The 16246-nt window shown below is 51.1% G+C and overlaps 1 protein-coding gene across 1 annotated transcript in view; it reads left to right on the top strand.

The window, feature by feature from the left end:
• The window catches only part of BAZ1A (bromodomain adjacent to zinc finger domain 1A), a 758495-nt gene that overhangs the window by 635898 nt on the left and 106351 nt on the right, over positions 1-16246 (top strand). Inside the window, exons 20-22 of the mRNA XM_085627428.1 lie at positions 11769-11911; positions 12415-12507; positions 13090-13337. Coding sequence (XP_085483554.1) covers positions 11769-11911; positions 12415-12507; positions 13090-13337 — 484 coding nt within the window. The remainder of the gene's footprint in view (positions 1-11768; positions 11912-12414; positions 12508-13089; positions 13338-16246) is intronic.

Genomic DNA, 16246 nt, shown 5'->3' with positions numbered 1-16246 from the left:
ACTCCCACTCCCTGTGGGATACGGTGGAGGACGTGCTGCCCCAGTGTCCGGAGGAGGCCCGGACACGGCTCGCCCAGGATCTTGTCGAGGGGTGGGATGCGGCATGGCATGCAATCCGATGTGGACTGGACACAACGGACTTGCTGGGCAGGGCAATGTCGACCACGGTGGCGCTTCGTCGTCACGCCTGGCTACGGTCCATGAGTTTTTCCGGCGATGTCCAGAGAACCCTCATGGACATGCCCTTCGATGGCAGTCGCCTTTTTGGCAACAAAGCGGATATTGCGCTGGAGCGCTTTAAGGACTCCAGGGCTACGGCCAAGTCCTTGGGCCTTTCGGCCCCGCGCCCGCAAACTACTGCTTTTCGCCCCTTTCGTGTCCAAGGAAGGGGCGCCCCCTCACATCTGACTAGCCACAGGCCGCAGACCCAACCTCCGCGCGGATGTGGATTCCACCGAGGCGGTACTGGGGGACAACGTGCCGGTCCGTCCACATCTACCCCAGCAGCATCCGCCTCTAAGCCCTCCTAGTCCGAGCTTTCAGGCCCATTCCACTCCAGTGGGAGGCAGAGTTCGCCATCACCTGCTTGTGAGAAAGTGGCTCTGTATATACTGTTCCCAAATAGGTACAGGGTGTACAGAGTCCACAGTCCCCAGAGGTTTGGCAGAGGCTAAAGTTAGATATAACCTTACTCTCTAAAGTGGTAGCTTGGTCGAGCGGTAAGGCAGTATCAGAGGACAGTATAAAGCATTTGTTGTACACACTCAGCCAGCAAATGGTCTCACACACTCAATAACTGAACTCTAGGCCAATGGTTTATATATAAAAAATATATGCTTGTTTTATTTTAGAACCAACAATAGGTATTAAAATATACTTTCTCAGAATGAGATTCTTTATATAAATACTTTTGCAATATGCAATTGACTTTTGTAGAACGTTACAAGTGGTTGCAATAGGCAACACAATTTTAAACACAATAATGCATCGAGTTCAATGGAAGTTTCATGTTATTTGCCACAGATTACTTTTAGGATTAGTTTTGGAATTCCAGGACTGGATCCTAGATTCAGTCCTGGGTCAGTACTTGGAATCAAGTGATAAAAGTCAACTTAATTACTGTGATGATTTTTAGACAATATTTTGCTATTTTAAAAGTTGACACTTAGAAAATATTTCATAGAAAATTCAAGTTGCAGGTATAGTATGTTCTCGTTACTTTTGTAATCCAGTACTGGGTACCTAGACTCCGTACTGGGACCTTTATCCAAAACAGGTAAGCAATTGCGTTTTCAGAAGTTATACTATTTTTAAAGAATATTTAAAGTTTGCAGAAATCGACACTTACAAGAAATTTCACAGAAAAATAGTCAATGGTTTCCTATGGAAGAAAATTGGGTTAGTGGTAAGTACGGTTGTGAATATTTGTCAGTCAGTGCTGGGTACCAAGATCCAGCACTGGCATCTCACCTAATAGCAGGTGAGTATTTTCGTTTTCGTTACTCGGCTGATTTTTGCTGAATATTTTAAGTTTTGAAAAGTCCACACTTAAAAGAAATTTCAGGAAAAAACAGTCAATGTTACCCTATGGAGGAAACTGGGTTATCGGCTCTAAGGTAAGTACTCGACTGGCAGAGTTAAGGTTCTGGGCATAGACTCAGGCGTCTCCCAGGGTCAGGTAGGTACAGTTGGTTCACCCTCAGCGGCACAAGGGCAGCCGGGTGCAGAGCGAGTTAGGACCAATGTTATCCTATGGGAGGCAGGGGGGCCTTGGTTGGTGACTGCTGACTAGCAGGCCACGCGGCAGTGGGAGCTGGTCTCCTGGTCACTTGCCCAGGGCAAATGGGGAAGTAGATGGGTGTAGAGGTTACACTGCCAGGGCTACTCGGGCGGCTGGGTGCAGGGTGTTTTTGAGCCTTCGGGCGCTCAATTGATTTCAATGGGAAAGCTCCGGTTTAGAAAAAGACTGCAAGTTCGGGGACGAAGATTCTTCAGGTGCCACCACCACTTCGAGAGGTAAGTTGGGTAATTGGAGGATACATAGGTACCCCGGAGTTGGGCACAGGGGGGTGCAGGGGTGCCTTTTGGTGTCGGGAAATCTTACTCTGTTGATCGAGGTTGGTGGGGCACCTGGTTCTGAGGCTGCAGGCGTCAGGAGCATCGAGGGAAGTCCTTGGGTGCCGGACTCGGGGTCACTGTTGCCGTGGGGTCGTCCTCGTTGTCTTTGTTCACTTCGGCACAGGCCAGGCTTGGCGGGTGCAGAGAGTGAAGGGTTCGCAGTTCCGGGCTGATTCCAGCCAGGGATTAGAAGTAGATTTTGAGTAGAGCCTCTACTCATGGGAGTCACAGGGGCTTAGAGCCAAAAGGTAGCCAGGTCCTCCGGGGTTTGTGAGGTTGCTGGCCACAAGAGATGCCAGGTTGTAGCAGGGGCAGGGTCGATAGGCCGATTGGGCTGGGGCCAAAGCAGTTAGTGTCTTCTTCTTTTTAGCAGCTGCAGTGCAGGTCTTGTTTCTTCTTGCTCTTCTTTGTATTTCCGGAATCTGGAGAACGAAGGTTTAGGGTGCCTCTAAATACCATATTTAGGGGCGTTACAGGTAGGTAAAGGGCAGGGACCAATGGGTCCCTGTCCTGGGGTGGGTACACCCCCTATTCTGCCACTTTCCTGTGGGAGGGGGGCAGTAGCCTAGTCCATATTGGATAGGGTCTCCCATCTTCAAGATGGCGAGCGCCCGGAGATGTGCTTCACCTTGCCTCCCCCACCTGAGGGGTGGGGTTGGCAGGCTGGCACATCCCCTGTCCTTATTTGGGGTTTCCAGCCAATCTTCCCGCCAGAGTGGGAGGTTGCAGTGGTCTGGGGAAGCTCACAGAGGTGGCATGCCTTTGAAGCTTCCCCCTGCTCATCCTGGGGGAGGAGTTCTAGCACTTCGCCCAGGATGTGCATTGTTGCAGGCCCAGGAGAGCAGGCGTTCTCCTAACCAGGGGTCCAGCAACATGTCTGCTGTGTGGCAGCCTAGGCAGCCTCTCAGACCAGACGTGGATTGTAGGTTAGGTTTCAGGGGGCATCTCTAAGATGCCCTCTGGGGGTGCTTGGTACATTAAATCCCACACTGGCATCAGTGCGGGTTTAATGTGCTGAGAAGTTTGATATCAAACTCCTCAGTCTTCAGTGTTGCCATTATGGACTGTGGAGTTCGTGTTTGACGAGCTCTCAGCACCATGTACTCTTAAGTGGCAGCACTGCACTTACAGTGCCCAGGAATGGACATGGGTACTGTAGGGGCTCCTGCTCCTGTGCCCACACCACTGGCATAGGGCACCCAGCTTGACGGGTGGCTGATGTATGCCAGGGCAGTGTAGGTGGTGGGCATGGCACACAGGGATGTGTGACATGTCGACTCTCTGTTTTGTCCTGTACCCAGACACTCAGCCTGCAAGGGCAGTGTGTGTGTGATAGGGTACAGGGCCTCTAAGGGTGGCACAACGAGTGCTGCAGCCCTTGGAGGCCTTCCCTGGTCACAAGGCCCTGGGTACCTAGGGCTGACATGTGGCCAGGGTTTGCCAATTTGGGTTTTAGGTTTTTAGGGAAGGAACATAGGCCCCCTGGGTCCCTGATTGGCAGGAGTCCAGGGCACACTCAGTCAAAGTACATTCAGCAAAAAGTGGGGGCATACCATGCAAGAAAGATGGCACTTTCTCACAGGTCTACACCGCATACTTTCACTAAACACTTTTGTGTAGATGTGCAAGCAAAACTACAAGCTACTGTGGGCCAGGCTGTATTAAGAACACTTTTTCAAACCACTGCAACAGATACAGGTTGCCACCGCTAGGGAGGAAAACTGCTATATAGTCTATGCTAAAGTATACAATCTACAGCTCATAATCCTCGAACGGAAAATGCTACTTACCAGTATGCATCTGTTCTTGGCATGTAGAGCTGTAGAGTTGTAAACACCCATCCACCTCCCCGGGTACCTTTATCTCTTGCAGGATTCTTATTTAGATACATCACATGGACATCCCCTTCTATACTCTAACTCCATCACCCTTTATGGCGAAAAACAATCTGAAGATGGAGTTGATGCCCATGCGCACCATCACCATAAGGAGGAGTCACCTCTCTCGTGACTACAAAGACTTCTTTGAACAAAAACAAAGTGCAAACATCCAAGTCCAACACCAAATGGCAATCTATGCTAAAGTATACAGCTCTACATGCCAAGTACAGTGTACCCTAGGTACCCAGGGCATAGGTGTACCCTAGGCCTACCAGGGGCTGCAGCATGTATTAGGCCACCCCTGGCCTGGCCTTCCATTTTGACACAACTGGCTGATAACTCAGCTGGGGCAAGGTCGTGTAATCACCCCCCCCCCCCCATGGCAGAGTGGATAACGCGCCCTACGCGCGCCAAAGGTAAGCCCATCTGCGCCCGTCAGCGCCCAGTGCCAGGACCCCTGGCCCCCGCAGACACCAGCCCCCCCGCCGGACCTACGACGCCACTGAACTCAACGCACTCCACGCCGGCCGATTCCCGGGCTGCTACCAAGCCACCCCGAGACGCACCCACGGACACTTCTGCTGCCACACCTGCAAGTTCACCTGCATCCGGACCTGCACTACTCCAGCACCGACCAAGACCAAGACGAGCAACAGCAGCAGCCACCTGAAATGCATCCTGCTCAACACCCGCTCCATCCACAGACACGCCGTCGAGCTCTGGAACCTGCTCGACACCACAGCCCCAGACGTCGCCTTCCTCACGGAAACCTGGAAGAACGCCTCCTCCGCGCGCGACATCGCCATCGCCCTCCCAGACAGCTACAAGATCATCCGGAGGGACCGCATCAACCAGACTGGGGGAGGCATCGCCATCATCCACAAGAACACCATCCGCATCATGACCAACACAGACGACACCCTCGCACCCGCCGAGCACCTGCACTTCCAGGTCCACATCAACCCCAAGACCACCCTCAGAGGCACCCTCCTCTACAGACCCCCGGGACCACGCACACAATTCAGCGAGGACATTGCCGACTTCGTCACCCCGCACGCCCTCCCCTCCGCTGACTACATCCTCCTCGGGGACCTCAACTTCCACCTGGAGAACAACAAGGACCGCAACACCACCACCCTGCTGGACAACCTCGCAAACCTCGGACTCAAGCAGCTGGTGACCACCCCCACCCACTACGCCGGACACACACTCGACCCCGTCTTCTCATCCAGCATCACCTTCAGCCACGCCACCGGACTCCACTGGACTGACCACAGCTGCGTCCACTTCAGCTTCAGAAGGACCACGATCCACCACCACCAGCAACAGGCAGCACGCAGAAGCTGGAACAAGATCACAGCCGACCAGCTCGCGACTTCCCTGAGCAAGAACCCACCCACCAGCACAACGAACCCCAGCCAAGCGGCCACCAACCTCACGAAGTGGATCAGCGACTGCGCAGACGACCTCGCCCCCTTGAGGACCCCGCCTAGCAGACCCGGCAGCAAGAAAGCCCCATGGTTCACCGACGAACTCAAGAGCTCCAAGAAGAACTGCCGAGCCCTCGAGAGAGCCTGGCGCAGAGACCCAACACCGGTCAACATGACTGCCCTCAAGCTCGCCACCAGAAAACACCACCAACGGATCCACGCCACCAAGAAAACTGCATTCAAGGAACGACTGGACAACAACGCACACAACAGCAAGAACTCTTCAACATCGTTAAAGAGCTCTCCAACCCCAACGCCGCCGAAAACAATGACATCACCCCTTCGCAAGACCTCTGCAACTCCCTCGCCTCCTACTTCGACAACAAGATCGCGGACATACACAACAGCTTCAGCACACAACCGACGCACGCCACGATCGAACCACCGCCCCCCACCACCACCCTCCGCGCCTGGACCCCGATCGGCACCGAAGACATTGTGCGCACGATGAACTCCATCCACTCCGGATCTCCGACCGACCCCTGCCCTCACCACGTCTTCAACAAGGCCGACGCTGTCATCGCACCCCACCTGCGGGACATCATCAACGCCTCCTTCGACACCGCTACCTTCCCGGAGAGCTGGAAGCACGCCGAACTCAGCGCTCTACTAAAGAAGCCATCAGCCGACCCCACTGACCTCAAGAACTACCGCCCCATCTCGCTGCTCCCGTTCCCTGCCAAAGTCATCGAGAAGACCGTCAACAAGCAGCTGGCCGCCTTCCTCGAGACTAACGGATCCCTCTACCTCTCGCAGTCTGGCTTCCGGGCCAACCACAGCACCGAGACTGCCCTGATCGCAGCCACCGATGACATCCGAGCCCTGCTCGACAACGGAGAAACAGAAGCCCTCCTCCTCCTAGACCTCTCCGTGGCCTTCGACACTGTCTGCCACCGTACACTAGTGCAGCGCCTCAGCAACGTCGGAATCCAGGAGAAGCACGCACTGGAGTGGATCATCTCCTTCCTCGCCGGAAGGACACAGTCAGTCTCCCCCTGTTCAGATCAGAAGCTACCGAAGTCATCTGCGGCGTCCCTCAAGGCTCCTCGCTTAGTCCAACCCTCTTCAACGTCTACATGAGCCCCCTCGCAGACATCGCACGCCAGCACAACCTCAACATCATCTCCTACACCGACGACACCCAGCTGATCCTCTCCCTCACCAACGACCCCCGCCACCGCCAGAGACAACCTTCACGAAGGGATGAAAGAGGTAGCCGAATGGATGAAGAACAGCCGCCTGAAACTGAACTCGGACAAGACGGAAGTCCTCATCCTGGGATCTTCACCCTCCGCCTGGGACGACTCCTGGTGGCCCCCCGCCCTAGGCAGTGCACCTAAACCAACAGACCACGCACGCAACCTGGGCTTCATCCTGGAATCCTCCCTCTCCATGACCAGACAAGTCAACGCCGTCTCCTCGTCGTGCTTCAACATCCTGCTACGTAAGATCTTCCGGTGGATCCCCACCGAGACCAGGAAGACGGTCACCCAGGCCCTCGTGACCAGCCGTCTGGACTACGGCAACTCCCTCTACGCCGGAACCACCGCCAAACTCCAGAAGAGACTCCAGCGGATCCAGAACGCCTCAGCACGACTCATCCTGGACATCCCCCGTCGCAGCCACATCTCCGGACACCTGAGAGACCTGCACTGGCCCCCCTAGCGCCTTGAGACCCTCTGGGTGAGTAGTGCGCTATATAAATGCTTTGATTGATTGATTGATTGATTGATTAAGGTCCAGTCTGCATGAGCAGATAGACCCCTATAATGTATAAAGCCATTCTTGGGAATTATAAGTGCCCAGTTAAGCCATCCTGAGTATATGGTCTGAGAAATGGTCATTACGAGTTTCCTAGCACCATAATAGCTTTGCTGAATCCTGGGATGTTTGGTATCAAACATCACGGATACCAGTCTCAGATTTATCATTCCCTGCACTCAGGGGTCCTTTCTAGAAGGGACCATTGGGCACCAGCGTTGCCATTCTCTGCCCTGCCTGGCTGCGGTTAGTAAATGGGACTCTCCTGTTTGGGGCCAAAGCTTGTTCCTCCCTCGAGTGGTTCAAGGAGAGCAGGCCCATTACATACTTGGGCTTAGCAGCTCCCTGTCGTCAGCCAATTTAACCATAGCAGAGTACACAGCAGTTTTGTGGCCACAGCTCCCAATGCCCTCATGTCGGAGCCACCCAGCCACTCTTTTTACTAACCTTTGCTCACCCCCAACCCCTTCCATTAATAATATTGCAAGTCTTGGATTCTGCCCGCTGGTCAAAGCGAATTTGCTGCTGCAGCTCAGCATCTGGGTGCATTGAGAGCCTCGAAAGTAGTTGAAGTCAGCTGTGGGAGTGGCGCCAGTAAATGCTCCGCATGTCAATTCCTGTCGGAACAATGTCAGTGCGGAGCAACACAGTGTCACCTACCACCACGATACGTTACTGCTCAGCAGTTTCCAGATCCAGTCTGACACCTGGGGAATATTCAAAAGGTGAAGAATGTGGTTAGATAGTTTCTACTAGAAAAAGCGTTGCTGAAGGTAGGTAACTTGTTCATCTGACAAGTACAAGCAGGGTCCCTAAAATGTTAAAGTACTTGCGGTTATGTTTTTCGTTTAAGCTAGTCACTTACCAAATAATTAAAAGGCATGTTTCATAGTGGACCAAATTATGTTAAGTACCTCCGTAAATGTGGGCGCCACAAGTTATTACATTCTATAATTATGCTATATGTAGATAAATATGCAAGAGCCAGGTGGTATTTCAAGGAAGAGGCAATCAACAAATTCCCTGTTATGGCCCGATTTAGATGGTATTGTGTTGTTGGGCTAGTCCTCTTCTATTTGTAGATGAAAGATTTGGTTTTGGCTATTTTCCTAAGTTATCCACTGTTGAAAGTTTTCATCTGTGGGTATTATAATACCATAACATGCCCAGTGATCATAATTGTAGGAAAGTAGGGTCTGCTTTCTATGTTCACCCCCACTTTTTGCTTTTGCTTTACTGGTTTTCGACTTAGATGTGGCTGTGGGCCTGCTAATCAGACCCACAGCCCTGCTGTTCTCTCTCTAAATTAATACTATGTACTTTAGGTGCATAACCCATTCGGATAGGATCACCTTATTGGACCCTGTACAGTGTACCCTAGGTACCCAGGGCATAGGTGTACCCTAGGCCTACCAGGGGCTGCAGCATGTATTATGCCACCCCTGGCCTGGCCTTCCATTTTGACACAACTGGCTGATCACTCAGCTGGGGCAAGGTCGTGTAATCACCCCTTGCTTAGGTGTAGTATTCCTATACCTAACTTACATATAGACGCATGTGTACCTATCAGTCACTCCTATGGCAGGCCTTAACAATCCTGGAGGCAGAGTGCTTGGTAACATGTGAGATGGTGCTCTAGCATGAGCTGAGCCTGTCTGCAGCTTTCGGAACCATGTCCTTATAGCTGTTCTATGATATAGCCTACCATATACTCTTAAAGTGCCTTATAATCTTAAACGGTTATGGTAACTATGGTTTGGCTTTATCGAAACATGTCGTGTAAGGTGTCTAACACTGTGGAATAATACCCCCATACCATTTCTGGACATGAGGATATTATTCCCCCCTTCTAGAGGGAAAGACATGCTAAAATCATACTTCACTGTTAGCCTCTGACCAAAGCCTCAGCATCACAAAATGGATGCTGCTGCCACGACACAAGTCTGACCTCCTGCTGCTGGGAGTGATCCCAGCCAGGGAGGCCTGGACAATAGGTTTCCTGCTTGGGGAGGTGCTAGCACCTCCCCAGACAGCCTTTAGTGTATTGGGGCAGGGTGGGCTGAAAGGAATGAGACATGCCTGGGGCACACAAGGTGTTCCTTGCATAGTCCAGTTCAAACCGGCGCTGGGGCACTCCAGCCCCAGCTCTGGCGCGAAACTGGACAAAGGGAAGTGGGTGTAACCACCCCCTCCCAGGTCCCACCCATAAGGCGTGACCTAGCAGGTATCCCAGCCCCCCAGATTAGTATAAGAGTGGGAGTTGGGCCTCAAGACTTTAGATTATCCTGAACCTGCAAACTTGAACAGAAACTCTGGACCTTTGACATTCGACGAAAGAAGAAGACTGAAGAATCTCCCTTGTGGCCAAGGAGTGGTTACCCTGTGCAAACAGGCACCATCAAGAGACTACCCTTTGCTTTGCCCAAGTTCTACGAGGAACCGACTGCAGAGCCCGACCAGAGCCTTGACTTCCAGACTTCTCCGACCCTGATCCACATCCACAGCAGAGCTGAGATCCCTGGAGGCGACGAGAGACGTGGGACCGGCTACCTGGGAAAAGTGGCTAGTATCTTCAAGCGCAGCTTCTGAGGCACCCTCGAAGTTGTGCACCGGGGATTGAGAAGCCCCAACCACCATCTGCACCGAAGACCAGCCCCCCACACTCCACGAGTCCTGCGTGGGGCCCTTCTGCATTTTCCTGCTTGCCGCGTCGGTCCGGTTGCTTGCCCGCTGGCTAGTGGCCTTTGTGACGACGCACCCCGTAATCTTCAGCGCTGGTCTGGCTCCTCCAGACTGGCTCCTGCTCCTTTGAAAAAGAGAAGCATCCCAGACCGTCCTGGTCTGCACCAGAAGCAAGTCCTCCGTTCTGCGTGGGTTCCGCTTGCCAAGGCTTGGTGAGTCCTAGTCCAACTTCGACGCCGCCGACAGCAAGAGCCTTCGTGGGACAGCTCGCCTCCTGGTCCTGGTCGTCCTCGACGCTTTCTGGTCCTCGTGGCTGCAGCGACAAGCTTCACCTTCACCTGCAATCTTCACGACATCGCCTGGTTCCTTCCTGGTTCCACGTGGTCACTGGCTAGTGACCTTGACTCTGTCCCTTCTGCTTGCAGGTCTCCTCTCTTCTTGATCCCAGCCTTGGGATCCACCGGACACTCTTCACTGACTGCCTGTCAGCATCTTTCTTCAGGCATCCATAGGAGTCGACGACGAAACCCGACGCAACTTCACCCCTATGCACCCGCAGCCTGTGGGCTAGGTAACTTGGGTACTCCGGTGCTCATCAGGATAGTGACTATCCTAGTGTCTAGTTTTCCAGTCTCGACTTCCTAGCTACTCCGGAAGTGTCCTAAATCTGTCTATTTCTAAACTGCACTATTGCTAGTGACTTTTACGCGTGAGTGTTTCCACTCTGCACCTGAATCCCGTGGGCCTCCCACTTCCTAACCTTTGGTAGTATAGTGTAGCCCCAGCGATTCCCTAGGCCTATCCTATTTCCGTGACAGTGGTCCTTATACCACTTACTTAGTATATGGTTTGCGTGGCCCCTAGGGCCTAACTGTATTACTTACCTGTGTGACTTAATGTATGCATAAATAAGACTGTGTTGTACTTACCTCTAATCTCATAAAGAGTGCTGAGGGTTTGACTAGAATAAATACACTTTATTTTACATATATATACCTGTTGTGGTGTCCTTTCATTTGGTATTCAAGGGATTATATATGGTATCACAGCTGGCTTCACATGCCATTCAGAGTTTAGCCTAAGACTGCTCTTGTCCATGCTACCACTAGGATAGCTGGTCTATAAGGTTGACTTTACAACCAATCACCACAAGGGTATTTGGACTGATATAAGGTGTACACTAGAACTAGTGACATCATACATCAGGCCAACTTCTCACAATAATTTCATTTTTAATTTGATCATGATGAAATACTGAGGAATATTGATCTGAAGTCAGTTCTATTTTGGATGAGAGCCTGGATATGTCTTCTCCTTGTACCTCTGAGGAGAGCACCATCAAATGCCCCAAGTCAAACCAAGTACCTTCCGTGATCTAACTGTTTGTTCGCTGGACCATCGTGAAGTGTAGACAGGTCCAACATTTGTATTGAAGTCTGTGCTAGCATAACTGGAAGAGGTTTACAGATGGCTGTTGACGAAAACCGATGTGCCAGTATAGGAGCAGCTTGTTTTAGTGCTTGTTGGTAAAGGCAGCTTTGGGGGGTGTTTCTTTCTAGTACCAAACGTTTGTGAAGTTTTAATTGGTCATCCTCCACCAAGCTGCTTTCATTAAGAAAACCTAGAAAGAACCTATTTTATTTTCTGGCACTTCTGCTTTCTGTTTAACAGTTCAAGAAGCTAAGTTGACTTTAGGGCAAACACCACCTTCCTTCTACTATTGTTTAAATGTAGTGTACATAGTTTGATTTACCTTCTTGGTAAAATTGATATAAAAACCATTTCTATGATCTTGAACATAATATATATCTATATTTTTAAATCTCTCTAAACCCAGACTCTCTGAGTTGAAGACTGAAGGTCAGAGCACTGGCTCCAGCAACACTCCTCAGCTCACCAACAACACTGTTCACTACCTGGCTCTGGCGCTGCTACAAATTGAACAGGGTGTTGAGAGACGTTTCTTGAAGCCACCGCTGGGTATGTGCCTTTGAAGCAAGTTCACCTGAGCCCTTGGCCTTTCTGTCCAGGATAACTTCTGGAGAGAGGGAACTGACCTTGAGAATTGCACAATATGTATTTCTTATGGGAAATGTAGGTGCAGGGTGATGGAGAACTGGGTGGGTTCACTGGGAGAGATATTAATTAATCGTAAGTGTCACTATCTGGGTTCAGTAGCGCAGCAGTTCACCAACAGGTTTGTCATGTAGCATTTATAAATGCTCTTTTAAAGTGGGTTGGATGAGAATGATGGCACAGTTTCTCCTGGCTGAAGTGTAGATATTCTGATGTTTTTTGTGGCCAAGTGCTGTGGGTGGAGTCTCATGAGTTTAGTGGTGCAGTGTTTTGATATTCAATAGGGCATGATTTAGTAAGGTCAGTGTGAACAGGCTGTCTCAATTTCCATCAAATGTGCTAAACTCTGCACCTCTGTTTTTTCAAGCTATTCTCTAAAGAGCAGTTTGTTTTTGTTTTGGAATTAGGTGATGAAGATAATAAAAAGGACCAAAAAGTAGACAAAAAAAGAAAAGATGACAAGAAAAGAAAAGACGAAGATCAGTCCAGTGAACGAGATGGTGAGTTTAAGGCAATGTGTGTCACATGGGCAGAGGTGTGTGTGTGTGTGTGTGTGTGTGTGTGTGACCACAGTCTAGTACAATCTAGATGGCTGTTTTTAAGCACAAGCCAGATTACCCCACGCATCAGTTGTCTACTCCTTTCCATCTGAATCAAATCTGACTGGATGCCGATGGGCAGAACTTATGTTCTCAATTAGTGCCAACAAAGTGGATAGTGCGAAGGTGAGTCCAAGTTTTTTTTTTTCTTTCAATAGCCAACTCAAAGTTGCTCAGCCATAAGTAGTGTTTACCTGCCCCTGTGTTAACTATGCCGAACTGCCACGGTAGTCTGTATAGGCCGCTCAGCAAATCTGTTTTCTGTTACTCCTCTTGGTCTACTTTGCCAGACATTTGCTTATAAATGCAATCTCAGTACAGCAAGCTCTGTTGTTGGGTGTAGAGTAGCATTGGTGAGTTCCAATCAGGAGTTCAGATTTTTTTGCAAGAAAGTATTTTTGTTCTAAAAAAATGGATGTCAATTTGTGAGCACGGCCCATATCCAAATCACTTACTGCTGTCATATTCTTCTTTGCCTCTTAGATGCTAGCGACAATGGGCGATTGTGTCGGACTGTCCTGGACCGCTGGAGGGAATCTCTCCTCACTTCTGGCAGTCTGTCCCAAATCTTTCTTCATCTCTCCACACTGGAGCGCAGCATTATCTGGGCGAAATCCATCCTGAACACACGGTGCAGGGTGTGCCGCAGGAAAGGGGATGCAGAGTGCATGGTGTTATGTGACATCTGTGATCGCGGCTACCACACATACTGTGTGAGGCCCAAACTCAAGGTTTGTGCCAGTGAATCTTAAAGTGAATGTAAACAGGATGTAACTTTACCAGAGTGTCAAGTAAAGCTCTAACCTCTTTATACAGCAGCCACCTTGTTAGACTGGGTCTTAATCTGTAGTTTATGTGTAAAAGACCTTCTTGAAATCTTACTGTGCTGCTTGTTGAGTCTGTTCCATTTCGGCCCAGGGCTCTCCAGTCTGTGCTTGTTAGTTGGCAGGGTATGCCCAGACGTGGGTCCCTTGCCACCGGATTCTAGATAGCCTGGCTGATGAGGGTTATGAACCAGAAACTGGTCCCGGGATGCTTGTTTCTGGTCCAGGGAAGACATGGCTTGGCAGTTCGGGCTGGACTGTTCCCATGAGGCACAGGGTCAGACTGATTTGCATATGGCCATGTCTGAACTGGGGTGGTGGAGTGAGCTAAAGAATGATGGATTAAACCCAGATCGCCCTCACCCACGCACACAAAGCACTCCACAACGCCGGACCAGCCTACCTGAACGACAGACTCCACTACTACACCGCCAGCTCCGCTCAGCAAACCTCGCCCTCGCTGCTATCCCCCGCATCCAACGAAAGGCCACCGGCGGCAGATCTTTCTCGTACCTCGCCGCCAAGACCTGGAACTTATCCAGTATTAGGGGTGTCTTTCATAGATTCACATGCCTGAATCATTCCCCGTCGTCGAGACGGGAGCCTCCGGTACATAAAAAAGTAATGTCCTATAGACATACATAGAGAAAAATAGGCCTAAGGGCCTCCCCTTAGTAGCCTATCCTAGTCCTTATGTAAAAAGGACCAAACTCTTAGAGTCAGCCAATCAGCTATCACCTCCCTCTAGAACCTTCCTGGCAGGAGCCTCAGTCCCTCAGATTTTCTACCGCACGTTGTGCTAGGGAGTCTCCAGCCTGAGTTCTCCTCAGGATTTCTTTCAAACCAGATTGTTCACTTTTTTGGTGACTTTCTACTTCAAGGATTGAACGCAGACCACTTCAGGCCTCTTATTACTGCAGTGAGTGTTTATTTCTTCTACAACTCCTGGCATGTCTGAATCCCAGAAGAAAGCCCTTTTCAGGGCTTGCTCTTCATGTGGGAAGAAGAGGCTTCATGTGGACGACAAGTATGACCTCTGCCTGTATTGCCTTTATCCGGACCACGTCCCTAAGGACTGTAAAATATGTAGGTCTTTCCCTCACAAGACCTTGAGAGACCGAGAGGGTCGTCTGCTTATCTGGCTGGACAGGCTCAAGGACAGGGAGAGTGTGGTATCCTCAGAGGCGAGCTTTTCCGGAACCTCTGAAGTCTCCCTGAAGAGGCCGAGAGTGACGTCTCCTGGCCCCTCAGACGCTCCTCCTATGAAGACACACAAGAAGTCTTCAGAGGCAAGATCTTCGAAATCTTCAGTGTCTGACAAGGACTCTCTGACTTTTAAGAAGCCTACCCTGTCAGCCAGCAAAATTGCGACACCTTCCTCGGCGCAAAAAAGGGCACCAGGTCATGTCTCCACAGCGACGACAACCGTGTCCACAACGACAGCGTCGTCAGTTTTCTCGTCGACGACGACCACCCCTTCATCGTCGTCAGCAGGTACTCCTATTTCGTCTATTATACTGCTAAAATCGGCGTCTAAGTCATCGTCGACGACGAAGATTGTCCCGTCGACGACGACATCGTCTGAGGAGTCCACCGTCGACGGAAGAGTCGAAGACGTCGATGACGAGGGCGTCGACGACGAAGGCATCGTCGACGAAGGCATCGTCGACGAAGATGTCGACGTCTAAGGCATCGACGACGAAGGCGTCGACGAGCGCATCGTCGACGAAGACATCGTCGACTAGGAGAATATCGTCGACGGAGACGCCGTCGGCGAAGACCATGCCGTCGACGACTGTATCGTCGACGGGAAAGTCGTCGTCCATGGGGAAATCCGAACTAGTAGGAATGTCAGCACGGAAGACAGCAGGGGTTCCGGTAGAGGTATCGGCATCTGGCAAACTGACCAGACCACCGATTACACCGGAAACGACGTCTCCAAGTAAGGTGCAAACCAATTTGCCTATGGAGATTCTTCAGAGTGAGGAGTCGGAAGAAGAGCTCTTTGATCAGGCTACTTCCCCTTCTGAGCTGTACGTCAAATGTCAAAGCACGGACGAGGAACAGGAGGAGATGAGCGGGCAGGAACGCCCCGTCCAGGAACAGGTTCGCACGGAGGTCACCCCGATGGTATGCCTTCCCCTGTCGATCGTTAATGACCTCAAATACCTTATCCGGGACTACAAGCAACGTTTCCCGGAATCGCCAGCACTGGACACAGGGGGCCCAGTGCCTACTACAATTCCACCAACGACAGCCCCAAAGCAATCACGACCAGCGACTCAGGTCTGCCACGTGAAACCGCCACCTCAGGTGATAGTCATCGGATGAGGAGCCTGAGGAGATGGAAGAGGGGGAGGTCCAGGAAGACCACACGGACCAGGATGAGGAGGAGGAGTATGTGGCATCCTCCCCACCTTCCCCACAACCGCGCCAAGCTGATTCACCGCCAGTGGATATTGGCGGTTTTCATACGATAGTTGCACGAGCAGCGACGCGGTTTCCTATGGTCATGGAATAGACGGAGACTGAGTGCTTCTTGCATGACTTTAAGGAGCAGACGAAGAAGACGACAAAGTCAATCCCTATCATTGACTTTCTCTGGGACCAGGGAAAGAAATTAATGCTGACGCCGGCTTCCGTACCGGCAGTTGTTCCACGCCTGGATAAAAAGTACAAAGCTCCATCCACGGCACCAGCTTGCCTTAATGGACACCCGAAACCGGATTCGGTCGTGACCCAAGCGGCCCAGAAAAATTCTCGTAATCCTTCCTCTCCTCTGTCAGCCCCACCGGACAAGGAAGGCAGAAAATTGG

Source organism: Triturus cristatus, chromosome 9 (assembly GCF_964204655.1).
Source record: "Triturus cristatus chromosome 9, aTriCri1.1, whole genome shotgun sequence".
Lineage (NCBI taxonomy): Eukaryota > Metazoa > Chordata > Amphibia > Caudata > Salamandridae > Triturus > Triturus cristatus.
Note: the sequence above shows the minus strand (reverse complement) of the source record. Positions and strands in the feature narration are given on the sequence as shown.